Here is a 25,714-nt window from a genome sequence, read left to right on the forward strand (position 1 = left end):
TCAACAGCCACAATTTATTGATATCCAATATTAACAGGGAGGAAATAGCATGACAATTGATTCTGCACAACATGATCAAATTGAACAAAGCAAGAAACACATTGTGAAAGAGGCTAGTGAGAAACATCTTACAGGACCAAGGTTCCAGCTATCTAAACCAGTGGTTCCCAACTCCAGTCCCTTTAACAGTACACATTTTGTTGTAGCCCCAGACAAACTCACCTGATTCAACTTGTCAAGCTTTCAGGTGAGTGTCTGGGGTTACTGGAGTTGGGAACCACTGATGTAAACAGCACACCCAGTAAGGGATCTCATCCATTACACCTGCTGAGACCACAGGTACATCAAACGCATTAGTACTACTCAGTAAGTCATTTTCTTGTAGATGCTTGGGAAGGTTCTAAAGAGGGCATGTTTTAATACATTTCTGGGATACACCCATCAGTGGTATAGTGGTGCTTCAAACAGATTTCCTCTATTCATAAATTAACTCCTCATGGAGAGGGCAGAGCTTGCTGTTGATGCAGATGGGGCCACTCCCATGACCTGGACTCAGCTAAGGCGCCATGGTAGTGCCCAACCCCACTGCATTGGCGTATGCAGACAGGAGGCTGACCACCTGTTTCGTTTCTAGTGTGAGCCGGGCCTCTTTGAGCCAGTCCTGAGCCACCCTGCGCGACTCGCCCTTCAGCTGGTTGACAAGCTTGGCGGCCAACTCCAGGTCTCCATGCTCCAGGCTGTAGGCAGCGTAGGAGAGCAGCTTGAATGTGTCGAGATCTTCGGCAGACAGCTTGGCGGGGGGAGCCTCCTGTGCCTTCTCAAAGAGCAGCATGGCCTGCAGGTAGGACAGGAAGTACTGGTAGAGGCTGTTGCGGGTCTCGTCAATCAGGGCAACACGGCGGGCCAGCTGGCGGATGGCGTAGAAGCGGGCGCGGAGAGAGGCCTCGCTGTAGACGCCGCGGCTGAGTGACTCTGAGGGCAAGGCAGTGGCCAGGGCCTGGGCAAACTCATCCTCGGCACAGCTCTCCTTGATGGCCTGCACAGCGCCCTCTAGGGGCTCGGTGGGGTCGTTTAGGGCAGCAGTCTTCAGAGTGTAGTTCAGAGCCTCCACTGAGAGCCACAGCTGATGGGCCTTACGGGCCTCCTCCTCTGCTATAACATGACCTGTAGGGTAACATGACTACATTTTAGTATCTCGTACAGAACCCACCACAAAAGCATGTGTCTGTCTCACTCACTGTCAATGGCCTCCTCCATGCCCTTGAGCCTGGCGTAAGCTGCATTCATGTCCAGGGTGAAGCTGTCCAGTTGGTCCTGCGTCAGACGACGGTACTCTGTCTCCTTCTCCATCAACGAGCTGTTCAGGATCTGGAGACAATTAAAATCATGTTCATTCAGTTAGCATTAAATATGATTACGGGTTCTTAATGTTTGCATTGTTAAATATTAACAGGAAGTAGTTCAGCTGTAGCAGTGACAAGCACTCAAAACAAATAAACTGGTTTGTTGAATGGCTAAACTTATCTCCTGGATTTCAATATGAAGGATGTTTGATAGGCTGTGGTTATGTGTCACAGTAGATGGGATGTTTAATATGGATATACTTGCCTCCTCTGCCTCGGAGCGCAGTTCCTGCTCCTGCACCTTGAGGACGTCACGCAGGTGGTCTGTGTGTGCTGCAGCCTGCCTACGCAGCTGGGTCCGCATCTCTGCCTCCATCACCTCCCGAGTCTCCTCTACCTGGTGATGGACACAGATGGGTCTCATTCTACTCGGGTGTCCAACAGAGCAAACGTTTAGCTAGATTGCTACAACCTACTGTGCGAGGAAAGGAAAAGTCCAGCCATCAAAACAGATGAATGCTGCCCTGTAACAAGGCAAAGACCTTAGACAAATAAAGGCCCTTGAGCTCACCTTCTTCTCCTGCTCCAGACGCATCTGTTCTCGGTTGTGTTCCAGTGCAGTGGAGATGGCCACCTCCAGGGCCTTCTTGTCCTCTAGCTTCTGCTGCTCTAGGGCAGAATCAATGTGGATCTGCTCCCTCACCCTCTGCTCAGCCAGCTCTCGGTTCAGCTGGTCGATGCGTCGGTGGGCATGAGCAATCAGGGAGTTGAGGTCATCTTGAGTCAGCTTCCCTGCTGGGAGACGGCCGAGGCCAGTCCGTGAATTTAAGAGCCGATTTATCCTGTGCCCCCCTCTCTCCATGGTTCTATGGCCTAAACCAGTTATCTTCCCTTGCATCCTCTCATCTCAAAACTCAAAGGTGGGGGGCTTGAACCTTCTCCAATACGGTTGACAAGGAGAAGAAGAGTCGCAGAAAGACTACCTGAACCTAAGCATGTTATTGATGCTGTGCAAAGTTTTTCAAAGGCTTACTGCAAAGCCTGTTAAAATGTGGGTGGGTAATGGGAGTAAGATGTAGGGGTGAAGCTGACTTACTGAGTCCCTTCCAGTTGGCCTGGATCTCTGGAGTGATGCTGTTCAGCTCCTTCTGGAACTGGGCCTTGGCCTCGTTCACCAGCTCGCTGTACTGGGACACAATCTTAGCCTCAGACTGGGCTGTCTGGACCTGCAGTAACGATGCACCAGGATAGGTTAAACAGACATCTAACCAGAAAGACAAGTATGCAGAGTATGACGTAAGAAAGACAGTATTGATCATTCCATGTATGTGTCCAAAATAACACCCTATTCTTCATGTAGTGCACTACATTTGACGCGAGTGGTACACTAATATATATACAACAAAAAGATAAAACGCAACAATTTCAAAGATTTTACTGAGTTACAGCTCATAGAAGGACAGCCACTGGGGAGCCAGGCCCAGCCACTGGGGAGACAGGCCCAGCCACTGGGGAGACAGGCCCAGCCACTGGGGAGACAGGCCCAGCCACTGGGGAGACAGGCCCAGCCACTGGGGAGACAGGCCCAGCCACTGGGGAGACAGGCCCAGCCACTGGGGAGACAGGCCCAGCCACTGGGGAGACAGGCCCAGCCACTGGGGAGCCAGGCCCAGCCACTGAGAATGAGTTTTTCCCCACAAAAGGGCTTTACGAAAGAGAGAAATACTCTTTAGCAGCCCCCCTCACCAGACGATCCCACAGGTGACCAAGCCAGATGTGGCGGTCCTGGGCTGGTGTGGTTACACGTGGTCTGTAGTTGTGAGGCCGGCTGGACGTACTGCCAAATTCTATAAAAACGACATTGGGTGATGGCTTATGGTAGAGAAAGTAACATTCAATTCGCTGGCAACAGCTCTGGTGGAAATTCCTGCAGTCAGCATGTAAATTGCACGCTCCCTCAAAACTTGCGGCTTTGTGTTATGCGATAAAACTGCACGTAGAGTGGCCTTGTCTCCAGCACAAGGTGCACCTGTGTAATGATTATGCTGTTTAATTAGCTTATTGATATGCCACACCTGTCAGGTGGATGGATTATCTTGGCAAATGAGAAATGCTCACTAACAGGGATGTAAACTAATTTGTACACAAAATATGAGAAATAAGCTTTTTGTGGTTATGGAACATTTCGGGGATCTTTGATTCGATCTATTGAAAAAAATGGGAACAACACTTTCATGTTGCGTTAACTTTTTGTTCAGCATATGAAATAGGTTGGAATGCAACCCATGTGTTAACAGTGTAAAACAGGGCCAGTTTACCCTGGTCACCACGCTGTCCAGATCTACCACCATGCTGTGAAGGTTCTCCTCTGCAGCCAGGATAGATGGCCGGGCTGCAGCAATCTTTAAGTGCTTGGCTCCATCGATCACTCCTCTCAGCTTGTCCAGCTCAGCCCTAAACACCAGAGATGCAGAATGAATCCCTCTTGCACAAAGCCAAACATAGAAAGCACAGAGTCATTGATCCTTTAAAAGTTAGTTTTCTGTTGTATAATTTTATAAAATAATATATACAGTACTGCAAAAGTTTAAGGCAGGTGTGAAAGAAAATGGTGTAAAGAATGCTTTCAAAAATAAACATGTTAATAGATTATACTTATCAACTAACAAAATGCAAAGTGTGTTACCAGAAGAAAAATCAACATCAAAATCAATATTATTTGTTGTGACCACCTTTTGCCTTAAAACAGCATAAATTCTTCTAGGAACACTTGCACAGTTTGAAGAAACTAAGCAGGTAGGTTGGCCCAAACATATTGGCAGCCTCAGGTGCTTCTCTCTCTCTTCTAATCCCAGACAGACTCAATGTTGAGATCAGGGCTTTGTGGGGGCCATACCGTCACTTCCAGGACTCCTTGTTCTTCGTTACACTGAAGATACAGCGAAAGTCATTAAGAACTGTTTGGGGTCGTTGTCATGCTGCAGAATAAATTTGGGGCAAATCAGATGCCTCCCTGATGGTATTGCATGATGGATACGTATCTGCCTGTACTTCTCAGCATTGAGGAGACCATTACTTCTGACAATCTTCAACTCCATTTTCAGAAATGCAGCCCCAAACTTGCAAGGAACCTCCACCATCCTTCACTGTTGACGGCAGACCCTCATTCGTGTACCGCTCTCCAGCCCGTCGGCAAACAAACTGCCTTCTGCTACAGCCAAATATTTGACTCATCAGTCCAGAGCACCTGCTGCCATTTTTCTGCACCCCAGTTCCTGTGTTTCGTGCATAGTCGAGTTGCTTGGCCTTGTTTCCACATCGGAGGTATGGCTTTTTGTCCGCAAGTCTTCCATGAAGGTCACTTCTGACCAGACTTCTCCGGACAGTAGATGGGTGTACCAGGCTCTCTCTTTGCAGTTGGTAATCAAGCCCACTACTGTTGTGTAGTCTGCAAACTTGATGATTGAGTTGGAGGCGTGCATGGCCACGCAGTTGTGGGTGAAAAGGAAGTACAGGAGGGGACTGAGTACACACCCTTGTGGGGCCCCAGAGTTGAGGGTTAGCAAAGTGGAGGTGTTGTTTCCTACCGTCACCACTGGGGGCGGCCCGTTAGACCAGGACCCAGTTGCACAGAACGGGGTTGAGACTAGAGGTCGACCGATTATGATTTTTCACCGCCGATACCGATTATTGGAGGACAAAAAAAGCAGATACCGATTAAAAATGGATTTGTAATAATGACAATTACAACAATACAGAATGAACACTTATTTTAACTTAATATAATACATCAATAAAATCAATTTAGCCTCAAATAAATAATGAAACATGTCCAATTTGGTTTAAATAAAGCAAAAACAAGTGTTTTTACTTCTCCAAGTGTTGGAGAAGTAAAAAGTGCAATATGTGCCATGTAAGAAAGCTAACGTTTAAGTTCCTTGCTCAGAATATGAAAGCTGGTGGTTCCTTTTAACATGAGTCTTCAATATTCCCAGGTCAGAAGTTTTAGGTTGTAGTTATTATAGGAATTATAGGACTATTTCTCTCTATACCATTTGTATTTCATATACCTTTGACTATTGGATGTTCTTATAGGCACTATAGTATTGCCAGTGTAACAGTATAGCTTCCGTCCCTCTCCTCGCCCCTTACCTGGGCTCGAACCAGGAACACAGACAACAGCCACCCTCGAAGCAGCATTACCCATCGCTCCACAAAAGCCGTGGCCCTTGCAGAGCAAGGGGAACAACTACTCCAAGTCTCAGAGTGAGTGACGTTTGAAAAGCTATTAGCGCGCACCCCGCTAACCATTTCACATCACATCATTACACCAGCTTAATCTCGGGAGTTGATAGGCTTGAAGTCATAAACAGCAGAGCTGCTGGCAAAACACATGAAAGTGCCATTTGAATGAATGCTTATGAGCCTGCTGGTGCCTACCATCGCTCAGTCAGACTGCTCTATCAAATCATAGACTTAATTATAACACACAGAAATGTGAGCCATAGGTCATTAATATGGTCAAATCTGGAAACTATCATCTCGAAAAACAAGACTTTTATTCTTTCAGTGAAATACGGAACCATTCCGTACTTTATTAATCAGTCTAAATATTCCTGTTACATTGCACAACCTTCAATGTTATGTCATAATTACATAAAATTCTGGCAAATTAGTTCGCAATGAGCCAGGCTGCCCAAACTGTTGCATATACCCCGACTCTGCGTGCAATGAACGCAAGAGAAGTGACACAATTTCACCTGGTTAATATTGCCTGCTAACCTGGATTTCTTTTAGCTAAATATGTAGGTTTAAAAATATATACTTGTGTATTGATTTTAAGAAAGGCATTGATGTTTATGGTTAGGTACACATTTGAGCAACGACAGTCCTTTTTCACGAATGCGCACTGCATTGACTATATGCAACGCAGGACACGCTAGATTAACTAGTAATATCAACCATGTGTAGTTATAACTAGTGATTATGATTGATTAAGTTTAATGCTAGCTTGCAACTTACCTTGGCTTCTTACTGCATTCGAGTAACAGGCGGCTCCTCGTGAGGCAGGTGGTTAGAGCGTTGGACTAGTTAACCCTAAGGTTGCGAGATTGAATCCCTGGGCTAACAAGGTAAAAATCTGTCGTTCTGCCCCTGAACAAGGCAGTTAACCCACCGTTCCTAGGCTGTCATTGAAAATAAGAATGTGTTCTTAACTGAGTTGCCTAATTAAATGAAGATTTTTTTTTAAAAAGGTGTTTGAAAAAGGCAAAATTACCGATTGTTATGAAAACTTGAAATCGGCCCTAATTAAATCGGCCAACCTCTAGTTGAGGCCCAGGGCCTCCAGCTTGATGATGAGCTTGGAGGGTACTATGGTGTTGAATGCTGAGCTGTAGTCGAACAGCATTCTTACATAAGTATTCCTTTTGTCCAGATGAGATTGGGCAGTGTGATGGCAATTGCGTCGCCTGTGAACCTTTTGGGGCGGTATGCAAACTGAAGTGGATCTAGGGTGGCCGGTAAGGTGGAGGTGATATGATCCTTGACTAGTCTCTCAAAGCACTTCATGATGACAGAAGTGAGTGCTACAGGGCGGTAGTCATTTAGTTCAGTTATCTTCCCCCTCTTGAAGCATGTAGGGACAGGGAGCGATTGAATATGTCCGTAAACACACCAGCCAGCTGGTCTGCGCATGCTCTGAGGACGCGGCTAGGGATGCCGTCTGGGCCAGCAGCCTTGTGAGGGTTATTGTTTAAAATATTTTACTCACGTCGGTCACGGAGAAGGAGATGGGGGTGTCGCAGTCCTTGTTAGTGGACCGTGACGGTGGTACTGTATTATCCTCTAAGTGGGCAAAGAAGGTGTTTAGTTTGTTCGGAAGCGTGACGTCAGTGTCCATGACGTGGCTGGTTTTCTTTTTGTAGTCAGATTTCCTGTAGACCATGCTACATGCGACTCGTGTTGAAGCCGTTGAATTGCGATTCCACGTTGTCCCTGTACTGGCATTTCGCTTGTTTGATTGCCGCGGAGGGCATAAATACACTTTATATTCAGCCATATTCCCGGACCTCTTTCCATGGTTAAATGCAGTTTGTGCTTTGCGCGAATGCCGCCATCCATCCACGGTTTCTGGATTGGGTAGGTTTTAATAATCACAGTGGGTACATTGTCTCCAATGCACTTCTATATAATCTCACTCACCGAGTCAGCATATAGGTTGATGTTGTTCTCCGAGGCTGAACGGAACATATTCCATTTCGCGTGATCAAAACAATCTTGAAGTGTGGATTCCGATTGGTCAGACGTAGAATGGTTCGAGTCACGGGTACATCCTGTTTAAGTTTCTGCCTACAAGACGGTAGGAGCAAGATGGAGTCGTGGTCGGAATTGCCGAAGGGATGGCCTTGTATGCATTGCGGAAGCTTGAGTAGCAGTAATCGAGTGCATTACCCCTTTGCGTAGTGCAATCAATATGCTGATAGAATTTAGGTAGCCTTCTTCTCACATTTGCTTTGTTAAAATCCCCAGCTACAATAAATGCATCCTCAGGATATATGGTTTCCAGTTTACATAGAGTCAAGTGAAGTTCCTTGAGGACCATCTTGGTATCTGCTTGAGGGGGAATGTACACAGCTGTGACTATAACTAACAAGAATTCTTGGTTGGTAAAATGGCCAGGATTTGATTGTAAGGAATTCCAAGTCGGGTGAGGACTTAAGTTCCTGTATGTTATGATTACACCATTAATCATTAAGCATACACCCCCGCCCTGCCTCCTCACAGAGAGGTGTTTATCTCTGTCGGCGCGATGCATGGCGAAGCCCGGTGGCTGAACCTATTCCGACAATATATCCCAAGAGAGCCATGTTTCCGTGAAACAGAGAATGTTACAATCTGATGTCTCTCTGGAAGGCAACACTTGATCCAATTTAATCTACCTTGTTGTCAAGAGATAGGACATTGGCGAGTAGTACACTCGGGAGAGGTGGGCGATGTGCACGTCTACGGCGCCTGACCAGGAGACCACGCAGTCTGCGGCGCCGTTGTTTTGTGTCGGCTTCTGGAATTAGATCCATTGTCCTGGGTGGTGGTACAAAGAGGATCCGCTTCGGGAAAGTTGTATTCCTGGTCATAATGTTGGTAAATTGACATTGCTCTTATCTTATATCCAAATTTTCCACCATAATTTGCAAATAAATTCATAAAATTTTTTTCCCCCCTCATTTTGTCTGTCATAGTTGAAGTGTACCTATGATGAAAATTACAGGCCTCTCTCATCATCTTTTTAAGTGGCAGAACTTGCACAATTGGTGGCTGACAAAATACTTTTTTGCCCCACTGTATACCGGTACCCCAGCACATAGACTCCATACCCCTTGTGTTTAGCCTCGCTTGTTATTTTACTGCTGCTGTTTAAATATTTGTTACTTTTATTCTCTACTTAATAAGTTCAGGAAAAAAAAGTGGTAAAGCATTGTTGGTTAGGGGCTTGTAAGTAAGCATTACACTAAGGTCTACATCTGTTGTATTCGGCACGTGACAAATACAATTTGATTTGAAATATGCTGATTAAAATACATTTACATAGCAATACTTCTGACAGCCAACTTTCTAACTCCGCCCATAACTTAAGGACTTTATAGCATTCCCAGAAGGCATTGATTACTGAGTCATTGTAATGTTTAATCTGGATGAGTAAATCTAAGTGGTGCAACACATCTGATTAATAAACCTAGATTTACAAAACCTAGATTCATTTAAACCATGCTGGTGCATCTTTTGTGCTCCACTGTAGATCATGAGTTATGCTTTTTCTTATTGCCATCATTTCATTTTTTCCACATGCATGTTTTCTCCTGAGATTTTAGGTTATCCTAAAAATATTTTTAGGGGGCATTGAGTTTTCAATATTGGTCAGGTACAGCAGGAGATCTGCAAATACATTTAGTTTATATTTATGTTTACCAATACCTGTTACGTTTGGTCCGGTCTAATTATTTCTGCAAGCGGTTCAATTGCCAAGAAGGGGGAGAGGGGACATTCTTTCTTGTGCCCATTCCTAAAGCAATTTCATCAGAAAATGCATCATGTGTGTATATTTTTTCTTTAGGACAGTTATAATCTTTTTATACAATTCATTTCAGCTGGAAAGTTGAAAGCTTCCAAAGTTTTGAATAGGAAAATCCATTAAAGCCGGTTGAAAGCCTTTTCGGCATCAACAACCATTGAGATACATCTCTTGTTTTTTTAACTATAAGTTCATTTTAGTGAGCATAAAATAGTAAATACACCACTTCAAACTTTAATATCACCAAATGTATTATCAAATCGGCTGAAACAAAATAAAATAGTGTATACTAGTGACCACAACATAATGTTAATAAATTATCAAGCGGCTCTTACTTGGCCTTGAGGACGGCTGCTCCAGCCTCGTCTACTGATCGGCTGCGTTCACTCAGTGCATCTTCCAGGACTCTCCACTGGGTAGACTTCTTATCAGGGGGTGCCTAAATTTTTTTTTTTTTAAATCACATAATGAATGATTCACAATACAAATGTTTAATTATTAAAATCACATTTATGCACATCCATATCAGGTATATTATATAGAAATAGCCATATTGCAAAAGGCTGCAATATTCACTCTGCATGCACACACACTACATATCTTTCCAAACATGATGCATAGCGTAAAAAAAATGCTGCTGCTTTCAAATAAACCTGTTCTGTATGATAACGTTTGTTCTTAGGGGTAGCCCCCTTTTTTTCAATTTTCACCTAAAATGAGACACCCAAATCTAACTGCCTGTAGCTCAGTCCCTTGATGCAATGATATGCATATTCTTGGTATCATTTGAAAGAAAACACTGAAGTCTGTGGAAATGTGAATGAGGTAGAATATAACACAATAGATCTGGTAGAAGAAAAACATTTCTCTTCTTCTTCTACCACCATCTTTGAAATGCAACAGAAAGGTCCCAAATCTAGCCATCACCCTGCTTCTAAATCTGATGGTGTCAACAAGATGGCAGCAGTGTATGTGCAAAGTTTCAGACAGATAACTTGAAGTATGAGCAAACTACATGACATTTAGTGTGAAGTCACCCAGGTACATCTGGGCAAATCGTGAAGGAGACATTTACATTCACATAACATTCTTCTGCAAGAATATCGTCAAATCTGTATACTTGGACTTTGATTTAGCTTTTCCAGTATTAGTAGCCATATTTTAAAGTTCAACATTTGTAAAACACCCAGTTTTCATAACTCTTCATATTCTTATAATTCTTGTCCAAAAGGAAAAGGCACACTGTCGCACAAGGTTAGCAGCTACATTTAGCCACAGATACAGGGTTTCCGGATACTCCCGTAAAGCCCAACTAATTGGCTATCTAGCTAGCTTAGTTTGACCCCGATTGGTGCCTATTTGACAAAGTTAGTCGATCAAGTGAACACCGGCCACGTCATCAGCGTGCCATGAAAGCGTTGCTCTCTGATCAAATGTGGTGTTCTATAGGATATACTACACCCCTAATGATATAGTGAAGTCTGGTTACGTTCTAGGATCTCTGAGGAATACATACAAATGTGAACGGTTGAAACAACAATTAGGGTAAGATTTTTATAGATTCCTTTCTTAGAAAATTGAACGAGTGGAAATACAAAAATGATTGTGCATGCTATATGGACCTTTTTAGGATATGAAAAAGGATTTAATCTAACAAAACTTCATGTTCTCTCTGGGACCCTTTGGATGATAAATTAGAGCAAGATTTCAGAAGTACACATTTCACCTTCAGAGGTGAATTTATCAAACCTACTGCGGAGAAAAAATGGTTTTGTTGTTAGCGCTCCTCAAACAATAACATGTCATTCTTTATAGCCATGATAGCTACTGTAAAATAGTCAGTGCAGTTATATTAACAAGAATTTAAGCTTTCAGCCAATATAAGACACTTATATGTACCGACATGTGTTGTTTTTCTAAAATCTACGATCGTGACAAGGCACTGCATGATTTACAACTGTCCCGTTGACGGGACGCAGATCCCTAAAGATTTATTCTCTTGATCTTATTCTCTGAAAATAGGTGCGAGTTGTGGTGGTCCAGATCTACTGCAGCATCTCGTTTGTGCAATGCCCCATTCTGATAGAGACTGGGGAGGCATGTTGGGATGGAAAATAACTCATCCCTGCGGCATTCTCTCTTTGTCATGCCCAACAGCACTATATTCCAAGAGTTCACCCAAGCGTTTTGCAACATTGCAACTCATATCGGTTTTGCAAAATGTGAAAAAATATAATTGCAATATGATATTTTGCCTATATCGTGCAGCACTATTTTAATGTAATGAAAAACTGCTAGACTTGAAAAGCTAGCAGAACTCCCTTTTCACACTTGAGAATATGTCCACCCCCCTCAACTCAGCCCCCTCCCTTGCCTCCGATGGCTAACAAAACAAACATCTACAAAAGATTTGCATTTAATTAGGGCATCACAACAGTTTGGGTTACACTTTTTCAGAATGTGTACCCTTGTCCCTTCCTCTCCTCAGACACTGAGGCCTTCTTCAGTTTCAGGGTCACAAAACAAACATTCGCAACAGAATGTGAATGTAATACGAGGCTAAAATCTTTTGAAAAATCTTGCCAGTTTGGGTTGTTTTTGAAGATATGTCCCTTCCTCACCTCAGCCTCCATGGCCTCCCTCAGTTGGCGGGTGTGCTGGGCAATGGCCTGCAGAGCTGCCTCCTGAGCACCGATGGCCTGCAGGGTCACCTTGGCTGTGCTGCCCAGAGCATCTTCCAGATTGGATGACAGAGCTGCAACAGTACACACACACAGCCTTGTTACCTTGTTTGTCAATCATGATGCCATATAAGCAATCCCCATGTCAAACCTGCACTCCATAATGTAACAAGACCATGCATCAATGGCAATCTGCTGAAAATAACCATGCGTCCACTGTACTCATGTATTGCATTTGTCTTCATTGTACGTAATGTTTAAGCCAGAGTAAATGCATGTTGTTACGGTGTATCAGGCTCCATAACTCATAGCAAAAGGTGACAGGGAAAGATGAGACACCTACATGTCAGGAGGTCCTGCTCAGCCTTATCCTGCTCAGCAAGACGGGCAGCCACTTCACCCTCAGGACGCTCCTTCACTGCAGGCTCATGTTCACACTCAGTACATTTGGCTGCCGCTAGGGGGATACAGAACACACTCAGTACATTTTGCTCTGCAGACAAAATCATGGCCACAAAAACACATGCCCTACATTCCATTCACACATACATGTAGCGCTTACCTGCTACTACAGATTACACTGTACAGTCGTGGCCAAAAGTTGAGAATGTGAAAATGAATATTTGTCAAAGTCTGCTGCCTCAGTTTGTATGATAGCAATTTGCATATACTCCAGAATGTTATGAAGAGTGATCAGATGAATTGCAATTAATTGCAAAGTCCCTCTTTGCCATGCAGATGAACTGAATCCCCAAAAAACATTTCCACTGCATTTCAGCCACACCACAAGGACCAGCTGACATGTCAGTGATTCTCTCGTTAACACAGGTGTGAGTGTTGACGAGGACAAGGCTGGAGATCACTCTGTCATGCTAATTGAGTTCGAATAACAGACAAAGCTTCAAAAGGAGGGTGGTGCTTGGAATCATTGTTCTTCCTCTGTCAACCATGGTTACCTGCAAGGAAACACGTGCCGTCATCATTGCTTTGCACAAAAAGGGCTTCACAGGCAAGGATATTGCTGCCAGTAAGATTGCACCTGCACCTAAATCAACCATTTATCAGATCATCAAGAACTTAAAGACTTGCTCAGGAATGGCAGCAGGCATGTGCATCTGCACGCACAGTGAGGTGAAGACTTTGAGGATGGCCTGGTGTCAAGAAAGGCAGCAAAGAAGCCACTTCTCCAGGAAAAACATCAGGGACAGACTGATATTCTGCAAAAGATACAGGAATTGGACTGCTGAGGACTGGGGTTAAGTCATTTTATCTGATGAATCCCCTTTCCGATTTTTTTGGGGCTTCCAGAAAAAAGCTTGTCCGGAGAAGACAAGATTAGCGCTACCATCAGTCCTGTGTCATACCAACAGTAAAGCATCCTGAGAGCATTCATGTGTGGGGTTGCTTTTCAGCCAAGGGAGTGGCCTCACTCACAATTTTGCCTAAGAACACAGCCATGAATAAAGAATGATACCAACACATCCCCCGAGAGCAACTTCTCCCAACCATTGAGGAACAGTTTGGTGACGAACAATGCATTTTCCAGCATGATGGATCACCTTGCCATAAGGCAAAAGTGATAACTAAGTGGCTCAGGGAACGAAACATCAATATTTTGGGTCCATGGCCAGGAAACTCCCAAGACCTTAATCCCATTGAGAACTTGTGGTCAATCCTCAAGAGGCAGGTAGACAAACAAAAACCCACAAATTCTGACAAACTCAAAGCATTGATTATGCAAGAATGTGCTGCCATCAGTCAGGATGTGGCCCAGAAGTTAATTGACAGCATGCCAGGGCGGATTGCAGAGGTCTTGAAAAAGAATGGTCAACACCTGAAATATTGACTCTTTGCATCAACTTCATGTAATTGTCAATAAAAGCCTTTGACACTTATGAAATGCTTGTAATTATACTTCAGTATGCCATAGTAACATCTGCAAAAATATCTAAAGACACTGAGGCAGCAGACTTTGTGAAAATTAATGTTTGTGTAATTCTCAAAACTTTTGGCCACGGCTATAGTATGGCATGAACAGGTATAGTAAAATACCCACTAACATGAACTCCCCCCTCATTCACAGCATATAACCTCTAAATAAAACAAAAATTGCAGAGTAATACAGATACATATCATATGCATTACAAGCTAGTGCAATCTAGGATTAAGGGTTTTGTGAGGGGTAGTGATTAGTTTAGGGGCTAGAAGGGGACAGCATGAAGAGTCTTTATGCAGAGGTGTACAGTAAACAGAGGTGAAAGGGTGAAATGGCAAATAAAATCACCAGGAGAATAATGAACAGGAAAGAAAAACAAGTATTAGAGAAGAGCAGGCATATAGCATGGAGCCATGCACCCTAGGACCCCCTATATTAGTGAAAGAGAGAGCGCCATGCACCCATGCAGGGGAGGCTGTAGCCACCCGGTTCTGACCTGCCAGGACCCCCTTAAGGGCGGCTGGGGGAGGCACGGCCTCTGCCTCGTGGGTTCCAGGGGCTGGCACAGAGGGCACCTCGCCGATGGCTGAAAGGATTTGTGCCACTTGAGCAGAAGCTTCTGCAACAACACAGTGGAGCTCAACATCAGTGGACTGACTGGTCTTCTTGGCAAGGCCATGTTATGGTAACCAACAGGACATATGGAACTGGCACACAAGAACACAGCAGCAATACTGACTCATAGCATAGCTGTAGATAAGAAGGCAAAACTCGAAAGTAACACAGGCAAGATACCCATTATCTCACTCCAGTGATTTACACTGACAGACGAGATCGGTCACCTGATCGTCAACCGGTCTTCTCAAAACCCACAGCAGACATGTGACCTGCATCAATTCCTCTACTTCAGTACTGAAGACTCATTAAGTTGAGATGAAATACTCAGTTCCTATCAACAGTCACATCCTTCACTGGTTTGATGGGATCACAATTTTATCAACACCACAGACAGACTCAAGGCCCTTAAACGAAAAAGAGTTAACCTAGCTAAATAACATTGAAAGTTCTGCAGAGGTCTAATGACCACCTTGGTAAAGCCATCAGCTAATTAGGAAACTCGCCACATGTCAAGATATTGAACAATTAGCTAAGAAAGAAAATCATGAGTAAATGAAGGACTTTCTCTCCAAGAAGATACCCATTTGAGGGGAAAACTAAGATTATATAATCGCATAAATGATCTAAAGGCATAAAATACCATGCGATTATGCACTGTTCAGTGATTTAGAGGATGACTCTTTGCTAACCTGAAAAGTGTAATCATGCATCGATTGATAGTAAGAAAACTTAACAGTTCAAGTCCATATGTATTTGTAAGAACAATGAAGTAAACCATCCCAAGTACACAACACAATTTCAGCAGATCATTTCAGTTCAACAACGGAGAGAAGACATGGGTTTGTTGTGAAAAATTTGATTCCAGAAGCATGCAACATCTAATGGATGATATTCCCATTAAGCACCTGATCCCTCTTAATTGAATAGTCTTAAAAACAATGGTGTGCCAACGGTTCTTAGTACTTGACTCACAAGATAATATTTTTTCAACACCTCAGAGAGCATGAAGTACATCAGCTCTCTCAGGCACAGCTGTAACTCACCCTCTAGGGTCTCCTGAGGTGCTGGAGCAGGGGGTCCCTCAGCATCTGGCTGCTCTGCTTTCTTCTCAACCTCTTTGGTCTTTGGCTTCTTCGAGTCTTTCCACACTTCAGACATGGAGGAAATCTGAACAGGTTCAACCTTCCTCTTCAGGACAGTAATAGAATAATAGTGTCAGGGAAGATTGAATTGAATGTGAACATCTGTACATGGTTCTTTTGTTAGATGAGCTAGCTTGTGTTTGACAACAAACTAAGTCAAATTTAATGACATGAATGACAAACTATGACTCCTCAAAATGTGCTCTAGAACACGGGTTGTTTGACTTACTGGTTTATTTATAACAGGTGGTGCTGCTGCTGGGCCGAGAGCCAGTCCAAACACTTGATCTGAGTATGGTATGGATTTCTCAACATTGGCCCTGAATTTGGGATCCCAATTGGCATATAGAATTGTGCCACCAACTCCTCCACCTACAGTGAGGACACTGGCAGCTACAATCTTTCCTGCAGAAGACCTGTAAGTACAGTCAGATGTAAGATATTCAAACACACAAGAAAGCAAACAAAGCAGCTGCCATTCAGAATGATAAAAGGGAATATCACATTGATAATGGCTTTAGTGCTTGTGTGCAACTTTAGGGTAACTTACTCCTTCATCTCTTTGATTTATTTACAAGCAAGGGTCAAGGACAGTAAGGTAGCTGCTCTATCAATTAACATAAACAGCTCAATGCAGCATTTGGCTACTTAAGTAACTCAGCAGGAGGCAAGTCACCTACCCTGAGCCTCCTGAAGTGTAGCTACGACATTGCTGGAGGGGGTGAAGGGGGACACCATTCCCACACAGGCATTTCTATGGAAAGGAGAAGATCAGCATACACATGCACTATCCACAGGAGCACCACATGTCTATTATGGGACCTATACAAAATACACAAGCACTTGTTCTATTAAAATTCATTGGAATAGGATAGCTGACAAGAAAAGCTCATTAATCAGTTATTACATGTGTGCAATGGAAACATTTCCACAAACAAAAGCTACTTTCTTCAGGTCACTCTATGAACTAAGAATTTGCCAAGGTCATGTCCCCTTGATATGAATGTGCATTTGTCCTTTCTTTTTCAAGTAGCTAGTTGAAATGAAACGGATTGTGCTAGGAAACAGTAGCAGAGACCGCATTTCCCCTACACATTAGATACTTGAACGTGTAGCAAAACAACTTGACTACAACATTTGCGTTATCACACATGTCCACAACATTAATACAAAAATGGATAATACAACCACAGAGCCCCGCCTCCAATTCTACGGTGTGCATTGGTGCGCGCTCGTGTCACTCTCGAGTCTTTTTTATTCGGAAGGCAGTGCAGTCAATCAATAGAAATACGCCTCTTTCCACTACGTAATTACGTGATTTGCATTAAATTACACGACTTGCGTCAAGTTACGTTCAGTAGCCTAAGTTTAGCGCAGCTTTCTTTCAATGAAGGCATTTAACATGACACTTTATGTTATGGCATTGAATTCCCACCTTTCCGTACACTATATGTTGTGAGGAGAGGTCGTAAAACATGTCTGAAGACGTAGACTGTTTATTTCTCCCAACAACAAGCACAGTGGTGTAGGCCCTGTCTCTGGGTCACTGAATGACCGCTCGGCTAGCATAGCTAGCAGGCTAGCTAGCTAGATGTTCCATTTAGAACACAGTGATACTTACCCGCGCTGCAGAATTTGCCCCTTTCAAGCAGACACGCAGCATTGTTGTTGGTACTCCCTTTCTTCGTTATTTATGACAAACTGTTTCAATTCAGCAAAGCATGATAAAAACTGTCAATCTCAAGCATTAAAACACACGAGATACTTCCAAACACCGTTTCGCCGAGGGTGACACACAGTCGAAGGGGTGCGCATGCGCAATGGGTACGGACATAGAGCTAGATAGAGGCCCAATTTTTATATCTGTGTCATTATGGCGTACGTGACAGCACGGGCAGCACCATTGAGGTTAACTTCAATAGGAATCCCCACCCAGTTGACTACTCTGACTCCTGTAAAATGGCGGAAGCTTGTTTGGAAGCCCTCAATGGCGTTGCTCATGCTAAAATGGCCTTTTGGCCACTAGAGGCCTCTATTATTCTCTACGAGTACGCCCAACTGCGAAAAGAAAGCATTACGTCACGGGTTCATAGCTCTTTCGTTTATAGCTGAAGAACACATCAATATAACATGCATCATATTTTTGGTTACCATTGAAACAAATATTTCACTTTTTATTTTTTGATTGCAAAGGCATATAAAACAATGTATGACGCGTTCATAATGAGCCCTTTGCCACAAAAATCTATGGTGTTGCAAAAGCTATCAACATTTCGGGCTCCCGAGTGGTGCAGCGGTCTAAGGAACTACATCGCAGAGCTAGAGATGTCACGCCGTCAGGACCCAACGCGGTCAGGGTATGAGGGGTTTGGCCGGGGTAGGCCATTATTGTAAAATAATAATACTTCGCAAGTCGCCTAGTTAAATAAAGTTTAATATTTATAAAAACATCCCTATCATACCTGAAAAACAGAACCTAGTGACATTGCAACAAATTATCTTTGGCAGAGGAATGTCGCGTTCAAAAACACTGGGAACTCGGAAATCTCTAACTTCCGACTTCAAGTGCGTTCAAGAAATCTGGGAACTCGGAAAAAACAAGCTCTGACTGGGAAAATCGTTTGAACGGTCATCAACCGCAATTCCAAATCGGAAACTCAGGCATCTTTCCAGACTTACCGACCTGAAGATCACTGACGTCATGAGTTTATTTTTTTTCTCCGAATTCGAAGTTGTCTTGATTGCAGCATTACTCCGCCAAAATGTTCTGGTGAGATAAGCAATTTCGTTATATGGAGGCATATGAGTGTCGAATACCATACTTATTTGATCGCACGTGGCATTCAGGTGTTTTTCCGAAAAATATCCCCCCTACTCTTCACTCCGTTGACAGTTTAGCCTACATTTCACTGATCTTAGTAGCAGAAAGCATTTTTTTCAAGGCAGCTGTCAATGATTCCGTTAGGCTGTTATTTTTTTATGTCTGTTTGATCGAGGGGGAGACACTAGTTAGTAATGTCTGCATTTTTCGATTTGTTCAAAGTGTATTAATCTATAAATATCTTTGCCAAAATTCATCATCTCTCCCATGTCTTATTCGACTAGTAGTTGTTCTGAAATGTGTATTGCTTGACTAGATTTTACTCCCTCCTATAAGTTTAATATAACACATTAATTATTAATTTCGGTTGCCTACGTGAAGTTTGTTCTATAGAAAGTACTTGACTCGTGATAAAATTAAGGAATTTAGAAGAGGGAGGGAGATTTCGGCAAGGCCATTTTCTTGCCTGCCGAAATCCTCCCCTACCCCCTTCTATCTTGGGAATGCAAGGCCTGGCACACTTCATATCGTTTTGGCAGTTCTTGTTGACCAGTATTGTGTGCCACAGAAAGTATTTGACTCGAAGGGGGGATTTCGGGAGGCAAGAAAATGGCCTTGCCGAAATACCCCCCCTTATAATTTCCTTAATTTTGTCACTAGATTCAAATACTTTGTGGCACACATCAGAGTCAAATACTTTCTATAGAACAAACTTCGTCAGGATAGACAAACGAAATGAATCATTAATGTGTGTTATATTAAACATAGGAGGGAGTAAGATGTAGGCAAGCAATAAACATTACAGTTACTAGTCAAATAAGACATGAGAGAGATGATGAATTTTGGCAAAGAGATTTATTTATAGACTAATACATTTCAAACAAATAGCCAAACCGAAAACTGCAGACATTACTAGACATTAGGGAGATTTGGCACAACACCGGCAGCTTTGGGGAAAACGACTTAGTCGTAGCTGTTGTTCACACGCGCATCTGCCCACTCATTAATCTCTCATGTACAGAAACTTTCGCAAGATAATTTTACTGCAGCGTAACGTGTTTAGCCACTCATAGTTTTTTGAATGTTTTATTTAACTAGGCAAGTCGGTTAAGAACAAATTCTTATTTACAATAACAGCATACACCGGCCAAACCCTAACCAGGACGACGCTGGGCCAATTGTGCGCCGCCCTATGGGACTCCCGATCACGGCCGGGTTGTGATACAGCCCGGGATCGAACCAGGGTCTGTAATGACACCTCTGGCACTGTAATGCAGTGCCTTAGACCGCTGCAACACTCGTGTCCAACCTGATCTTGCCTGCATTCAATAATCAAGGACATGCATTTCCATTGTTAGAGTGGTCATTCAACTATCTTGTCAATATAATAGATAATCTTCGGTTATTTTGTCATGGTTAGTGCTGTCCGGTATCCTAAGGACATCCCTACCGTAAAATCTAACCATTTTACTTCAATGGGGCGAAGTCAGAGTTGGACATCCGTTTACCAAGGAACATTTTGTCATAGGCTGAGCCGAAATGGCAAATGTTTGCTGGGAGATAACTGTAGTTACTTAAACTGTACAACCGGTACCTGGTTTCTGGGTTCAGGAATGGGAAATCCAGCAAATACCAACCGACAAGAAATTCCACATGAACATTTGTTGTTTATTTTAATGAGTAACATGTTACATGTCAACACTTCCAATTCTCTTTTCAAACTCCAACAACACAGATGACAAGAACAAGTGAATAGACTTGTTGGGGTCCCCTACCTACATGATGTTAATCCGTTAAAAAACACAGACAAGAGGCATTGACATGCTCCAACAATACATGAAAACGGAGTCAGCAGAGCTGCATAGCACATCGCTTCAAGGGTCATTCCATTATGAACAAAAAACTTTTTCGTGCTGCAGGGTAAGAGAATGCACTGATACAATTAACCTTAAAAACCAAATCACATGCCTGAAATATAACTTTCTAAATACATCTGGGAATGATTGGCTTCAATGCCCATATATAGAATTCTTAGGTAGTAGAGCAACTCCACATCAGATTGATACTGATCATGAATTAAGTAGACCATGTTGACAGACAAGATTGTGCAAAGAGAGGACAAAATGTATCCTACTTGGTTTCCTGGTGATTTCCTTGTTCATAACAGTTCTGAAACTTTTGTTTCTCCAAATGACTTCTTGGGGTGGGGCAAAACATCAAGATAGGGCATTAAGGTCTCTTCATGACATAGTAGATGATCAAAAATGCATTTAAACTATCTGAACAAAAGCCAGATTTAATCTATTTAAGCTATTATTTTTGAGACTAGTAGTATTAGAAATAAATTTCCCCTTGCAACGGATATACCCTATTGTGTGTAGGTTTGGTTTACACTACCAAAATGTTTAATGAAAACCAACTACAAGGATCCAAGGACTGACGATGGACACATCAAGTATTTCTATAAGTTAAGTGCAGGACAGGAGGCAGGTTGGCAGACAGAAACATTCTGCTATTCCTGCTGCTCCAGTAGGTCCAGACCAGATGATCTAACTGGCTTCCTCTTGTAGGATGGCCCCCTGCACACCGGGCAACAGTGCTGTCCACCTGCCAGCCAGACCACAATGCACTGCTGGTGGAACACGTGGGCACAGGGCAGTCCCATGACAATGCAATCAGTCTCAAAGTTCTCCAGACACACAACACACTCTGTGCAGTGTATCATGTCACTGGGCCATTGGGACCAATCCGCTTGTTGCTCTTGTGCTTCCCTTTTCATGCATGGTACATCCCCTCCATTTTCAGAATGGCAACATGAATCAGCGGCACAAGCTCTCTCTTTACCACAGCCATGTTCTTCATGCTCACTGTTTAAGCCTTGGGTCTGTCCTCCTGTAGTGTTTTGTATGTTGCTGTCCAGATCTCTGCCGCTGTTCTCTTCAGAGTTTGGCCCACAGACCTGTGTGCACTTGAACCTCCAGGTGGGCAGGTTGTTGATGTAGTCAATGGGGATAAGCGGGTGAAGCCAGAGATCGGGAAAGGCCAACCTCTCCAGAAGGAAATTGGGGTCATCGTCCCAGTCTGACTCGTTGGGGAAGTTATGAAATGAGGTTATGGGATGGACCAAGTAGCTGGTGTACCAATCCCAGAGGCTGGACAGCCACTCCAAGTTATTGGGGTTCTCTTCTTCATTGTTGCATCTCCTCTTCTTCTCAAAGTAGTCGATGAGAAGCCCGTGTGCCAGGTAGGTGCTGAGGAACAGGGCGGGGTGGGAGGAGTAGAAGGTCCAGTCGGTCCTCACCCAGGAGGCGATGGTGGTGGTGTCTGCGTAACGCAACAGCTTGAGGCTGTAGTCGTAGAAGCCCTCCAGATATGGCAACTGTAGGAACCCCAGAATAGGCAGCCAGGAGATGATGAGCAGGGAGTTGTAGGTCCCCAGCGTACTGATGAGAACCACGAAGCGCTTGATGGTGGCGCCCTGTGTTATGAACAGGTCCAACCAGGCCATGAGGTTGACCATTACTAGACTCAACACAAACAGGTCATTGACCTCTGGCTGAACAGAACGGAGGAAAGTGTCCATGGCCTGTAGGGAGATGAACTCTCCAATGCTGTTCCCATATCTGTAGATGCCCTCCGGCATTTTCAGGATATACGATGGCAACTGTTGCACACCTATCTCTTCCAAGGAGGTTATATTGTCCCAGCTCTGCACATCTACAAAGATGAACTCGATCCGACCTGTGAACTTGACACTGAGTGCTGAAAAAAAGGCTGGAGGTTGTGCCAGCTTGGCAAATAGGAACATCTTTACTGGGTGCTTCTCACTGGGGTGCCATTCTTCAACAAGCTGCTGAGACATGCGGATGGTTTTTATACGGGACGCTACGTGTGCCGTCATCCACTTGAAGATGTGCTCTGTCTCAATGCGTCTGCCATTGTACTCTTTCAGCATAACCTTTCCTTTTGAAGCATAAGTCTGAGGCACAGACATTATAAGTGTGGATTTCATCCAACCCCGTTTACGACAATATCTGCAAGAGATAACAGGATCATCATCAAGGCTACTAATATGCAAATACTGATGTGGCCTATACCAGAATGCAACTTGAAGAATTACCATACACCTTATGGAGCAGGGGACTGTGAAGCAACACAAACATAGGCACAGACATGCATACACACACATGATAACATACACACACGTACACATTAATTTTGTGTTGTAGATATGTGGTGTGGAGTAGGGGCCTGAAGGCACACACCTAGTGTGTTGTGAAATATGTTATGAATATATTGCAATGTTTTTAAAATTGTATAACTGCCTTAATTTCACCAGTCCCCAGGAAGAGTAAGCAGCTAATGGGGATCCATTTAAAAAATATATATATATATGTTACTAGGCAAGTCAGTTAAGAACAAATTCTTATTTTCAATGACGGCCTAGGAACAGTGGGTTAACTGCCTTGTTCAGGGGCAGAACAACAGATTTTTTACCTTGTCAGCTCGGGGATTCGATCTTGCAACCTTTCGGTTACTAGTCCAACGCTCTTACCACTAGGCTAACTAAATACAAATAACATGCACTTAAATCAAATTAAGTATTATGCAGTTCAAGTATGCATCCAACTTACCTTGAGTCACTGGAGCAGTTAAAAGTACCAGTGCGAATGCCAAACTGAGAAACCTTTTGGACCATTTTACCCCAGTTGGCTTTACTCAAAAGAGCATCTCGATCTTGGGCAATTACCTACAGAAAGAGAAAGGATGATATGTTAACATCAGCGTTTAATGTAGGAATTGTATAATTTATTTCACTGCTTGATGTTTTGTGTTAATGTATCTTCATCCTCAATACATGTGAAAAGTAGCAGACATTGAGGAACAAAGTACAGTGTTAGAGTCAATACCACAATTACTTATTTTAGTCTAAAAATTTCAACAACATTTTGAACTTTCAAAAATGTTCCTTCTGGAAGAGCTCCTACATTTCTGTTAAATTGTAGCTATGTGAGGTAATATATAAGATTCTGTATTACTTTTGGAAGAGGTCTAAAGGGGGCATGCAATAAAGCAATCATATCCACCTACCTGGACCAACCAAATGCCATCTTTGGTGTCCTCCACCAGCTCATAAAAGTGCATCTCCCCAGTGAAGGTAGTGCTGGACTCAGACTGGGACTCAGCTTGCTCCTTTTCATTTTTGATGGCAGAGTACAACTCCCCTTGCATCAGGTCACCTAGAATAATAAAACACAGTTATGTGAGGAGTACTGTTGCAGATCGTGATATGTGAGGAGTACTAGCAGATCATGATACGCAAATACTAGCAGATCATGATACGCGAGTACTAGCAGATCATGATACGCGAGTACTAGCAGATCATGATACGCGAGTACTAGCAGATCATGATACGCGAGTACTAGCAGATCATGATACGCGAGTACTAGCAGATCATGATACGCGAGTACTAGCAGATCATGATACGCGAGTACTAGCAGATCATGATACGCGAGTACTAGCAGATCATGATAAGTGAGGAGTATGAGTGAATCATGAAACCTTTGAGTGAGACAACTTTGACCCACTTTCTAGCAGCTTTCAGAATGACAAGTGCACTGATACAGTCAGACAGTTTTTCCACCACCAATATTGATTTATTTGTACGGAATTTAAAACAAGCCAGAGTAGATCAGATCACTGTATTTGCAAGTGTTTTGATAACATTGGTTTGTCATTAAAAGCTTTACCTGACTTTTCGACTAGTTCTCTGACATCCCTCTTCTCTGCAAGCCCAGAGTATCCCAGTCCTCGACATTCTAGAATGGTCTTTAACTTATTGAAACTCAGGGTTACAGGATCAACCAACTGGGTGGCAAAAAGACCAGTTTCATACCAGACAACTGCTTCAAAAAATCTGGCTAAAACGAATAACACCATAAAATACAGTAGGAGAAAAAATAGTTTTAACCACATCTTACACTGTAAGAGGGTTACTGTAGTTACCGGTGTAAATAGCAGGGTCAGAACCCGTATCTTTTCATTGGTGTCTCCAGGTTTTGTTTAGTCTACTCGATGTAGCAGTTGTCACTCACTGCAACTTATGTTACAGTAATCAGTTAGATAGCACAACTTCAAGGCTTATCTAGTTAGCTATATGTATCAGGGTACAGACGCTCAAAACAAGGCCGATTTTAGGCAAATACACTACCCGATGCCCTTAGGGCAAACTATTCGTTCTCGGTGTCCACCATTTTCACAAATAGTTTCGGTAGCTAGTTACATGCATCTTGAACGCTAGCAAACCAGACGTGAGAATTTCCTTAGCTAGCCAGGTATTTTCGGCCCTGACAGCACAGCAAAATAATCACGAGAAAAGCAATGTCACCGGAAGGATAAATAAAGTCCCCCACTCGTTAGCTCATTTCGCAAAACCATCTGATAAATTATGATGCAGTCTGGTGATCGCTGTAGTCCTGATGATCGTCGTCTTTACGGCCAGATCAGCTGGTGTACATAACAAAGTGACGCTGTCACTACACACGTCATAACAGTTTCCGGTTCCACCCCCACGTGCCGATTATATAACAATATCCTTGGTTCCAACTTAAAGTCCCTGTCGATAATTACAAAGACCATGGTGTCCTATTGTACCGTGCCGAAAGACTATGAATGACATGAAAGTAGAGGAATATAATATTTTGATGCTGTGGAACAAAAATAGTGTTGCTGTAAATTATAGGGTTGTACTCTTATTGCTACATGACTATGGGCTACAGATTGTGCCTGGCCCCAGAACCACTACACCAGATTCCATCTGGCCCTATTCTGTTGCCATTAGATTCTGTATGTGGCCTATTGTGAAGTCATCAAGTCAGAAATTCTACCCCCAGAATTGGTCTGTCTGTGCTGTGATGTCATCTGAATCCTTCTGGCCCAAATGCCAGAGTTCTGTATGGCTCTTGATACTGTTCAATACAGTATCAGAACCATCATTACAGAACTGTACAGATACCATTCATTTTGCTCATCTGGCCCAAACAGGATGGTTTTTATCTGTTCACTTTGCCTTTGGATACGTACAATGTCATACACCCAATGG

The 25,714-nt window shown here is 43.2% G+C and overlaps 2 protein-coding genes across 5 annotated transcripts; both read right to left on the reverse strand.

The window, feature by feature from the left end:
• Positions 1–17,736, reverse strand: immt (inner membrane protein, mitochondrial (mitofilin)). Of its 3 annotated transcripts, none has more exons than XM_024428910.2 (14): positions 17,413–17,736; positions 16,472–16,545; positions 16,021–16,207; positions 15,693–15,837; positions 14,528–14,650; positions 12,439–12,552; positions 12,036–12,169; positions 9,750–9,853; positions 3,662–3,797; positions 2,440–2,569; positions 1,915–2,135; positions 1,609–1,740; positions 1,239–1,368; positions 1–1,164 (listed from the first exon to the last, which is right to left on the reverse strand). In XM_024428910.2, the coding sequence occupies exons 1-14, from the start codon at positions 17,452–17,454 to the stop codon at positions 557–559; spliced, it is 2,280 nt and encodes a 759-aa protein (XP_024284678.1). In that variant the 5' UTR covers positions 17,455–17,736; the 3' UTR covers positions 1–556. The 3 variants fall into 3 exon arrangements, with proteins under 3 accessions (XP_024284678.1, XP_024284677.1, XP_024284679.1); XM_024428909.2 differs by having other exon boundaries at positions 1,915–2,138; positions 17,413–17,735; XM_024428911.2 differs by lacking the exon at positions 14,528–14,650 and having other exon boundaries at positions 1,915–2,138; positions 17,413–17,735.
• A 2,523-nt stretch (positions 17,737–20,259) lies between these two features.
• On the reverse strand, positions 20,260–25,145 carry rnf103 (ring finger protein 103). 2 transcript variants are annotated; one of them, XM_024428906.2, is made up of 4 exons: positions 24,363–25,145; positions 23,704–23,852; positions 23,247–23,362; positions 20,260–22,646 (listed from the first exon to the last, which is right to left on the reverse strand). In XM_024428906.2, exons 1-4 carry the CDS (start codon positions 24,586–24,588, stop codon positions 21,125–21,127), a joined length of 2,013 nt encoding a protein of 670 aa, XP_024284674.1. In that variant the 5' UTR covers positions 24,589–25,145; the 3' UTR covers positions 20,260–21,124. The 2 variants fall into 2 exon arrangements, with proteins under 2 accessions (XP_024284674.1, XP_042181830.1); XM_042325896.1 differs by lacking the exon at positions 20,260–22,646 and adding an exon at positions 23,158–23,178.
• Positions 25,146–25,714: the final 569 nt, after the last annotated feature.

This window comes from Oncorhynchus tshawytscha, linkage group LG08 (genome assembly GCF_018296145.1).
Source record: "Oncorhynchus tshawytscha isolate Ot180627B linkage group LG08, Otsh_v2.0, whole genome shotgun sequence".
NCBI classification, from domain to species: Eukaryota; Metazoa; Chordata; class Actinopteri; order Salmoniformes; family Salmonidae; genus Oncorhynchus; species Oncorhynchus tshawytscha.

Coding starts and splice junctions, on each gene's coding strand:
- immt (XM_024428909.2), bottom strand. CDS start 17,454: ATGCTGCGTGTCTGCTTGAAAGGGGCAAATTCTGCAGCGCGG. Junction 15,838..16,020: donor CACCTGTTATAAATAAACCA/GTAAGTCAAACA, acceptor ACTGTCCTGAAG/AGGAAGGTTGAACCTGTTCA. Junction 1,369..1,608: donor TGCGCTCCGAGGCAGAGGAG/GCAAGTATATCC, acceptor AATTGTCTCCAG/ATCCTGAACAGCTCGTTGAT.
- rnf103 (XM_024428906.2), bottom strand. CDS start 24,588: ATGTGGTTAAAACTATTTTTTCTCCTACTGTATTTTATGGTGTTATTC. Junction 23,853..24,362: donor AGAACTAGTCGAAAAGTCAG/GTAAAGCTTTTA, acceptor TTATTATTCTAG/GTGACCTGATGCAAGGGGAG. Junction 23,363..23,703: donor ATGGCATTTGGTTGGTCCAG/GTAGGTGGATAT, acceptor CTCTTTCTGTAG/GTAATTGCCCAAGATCGAGA.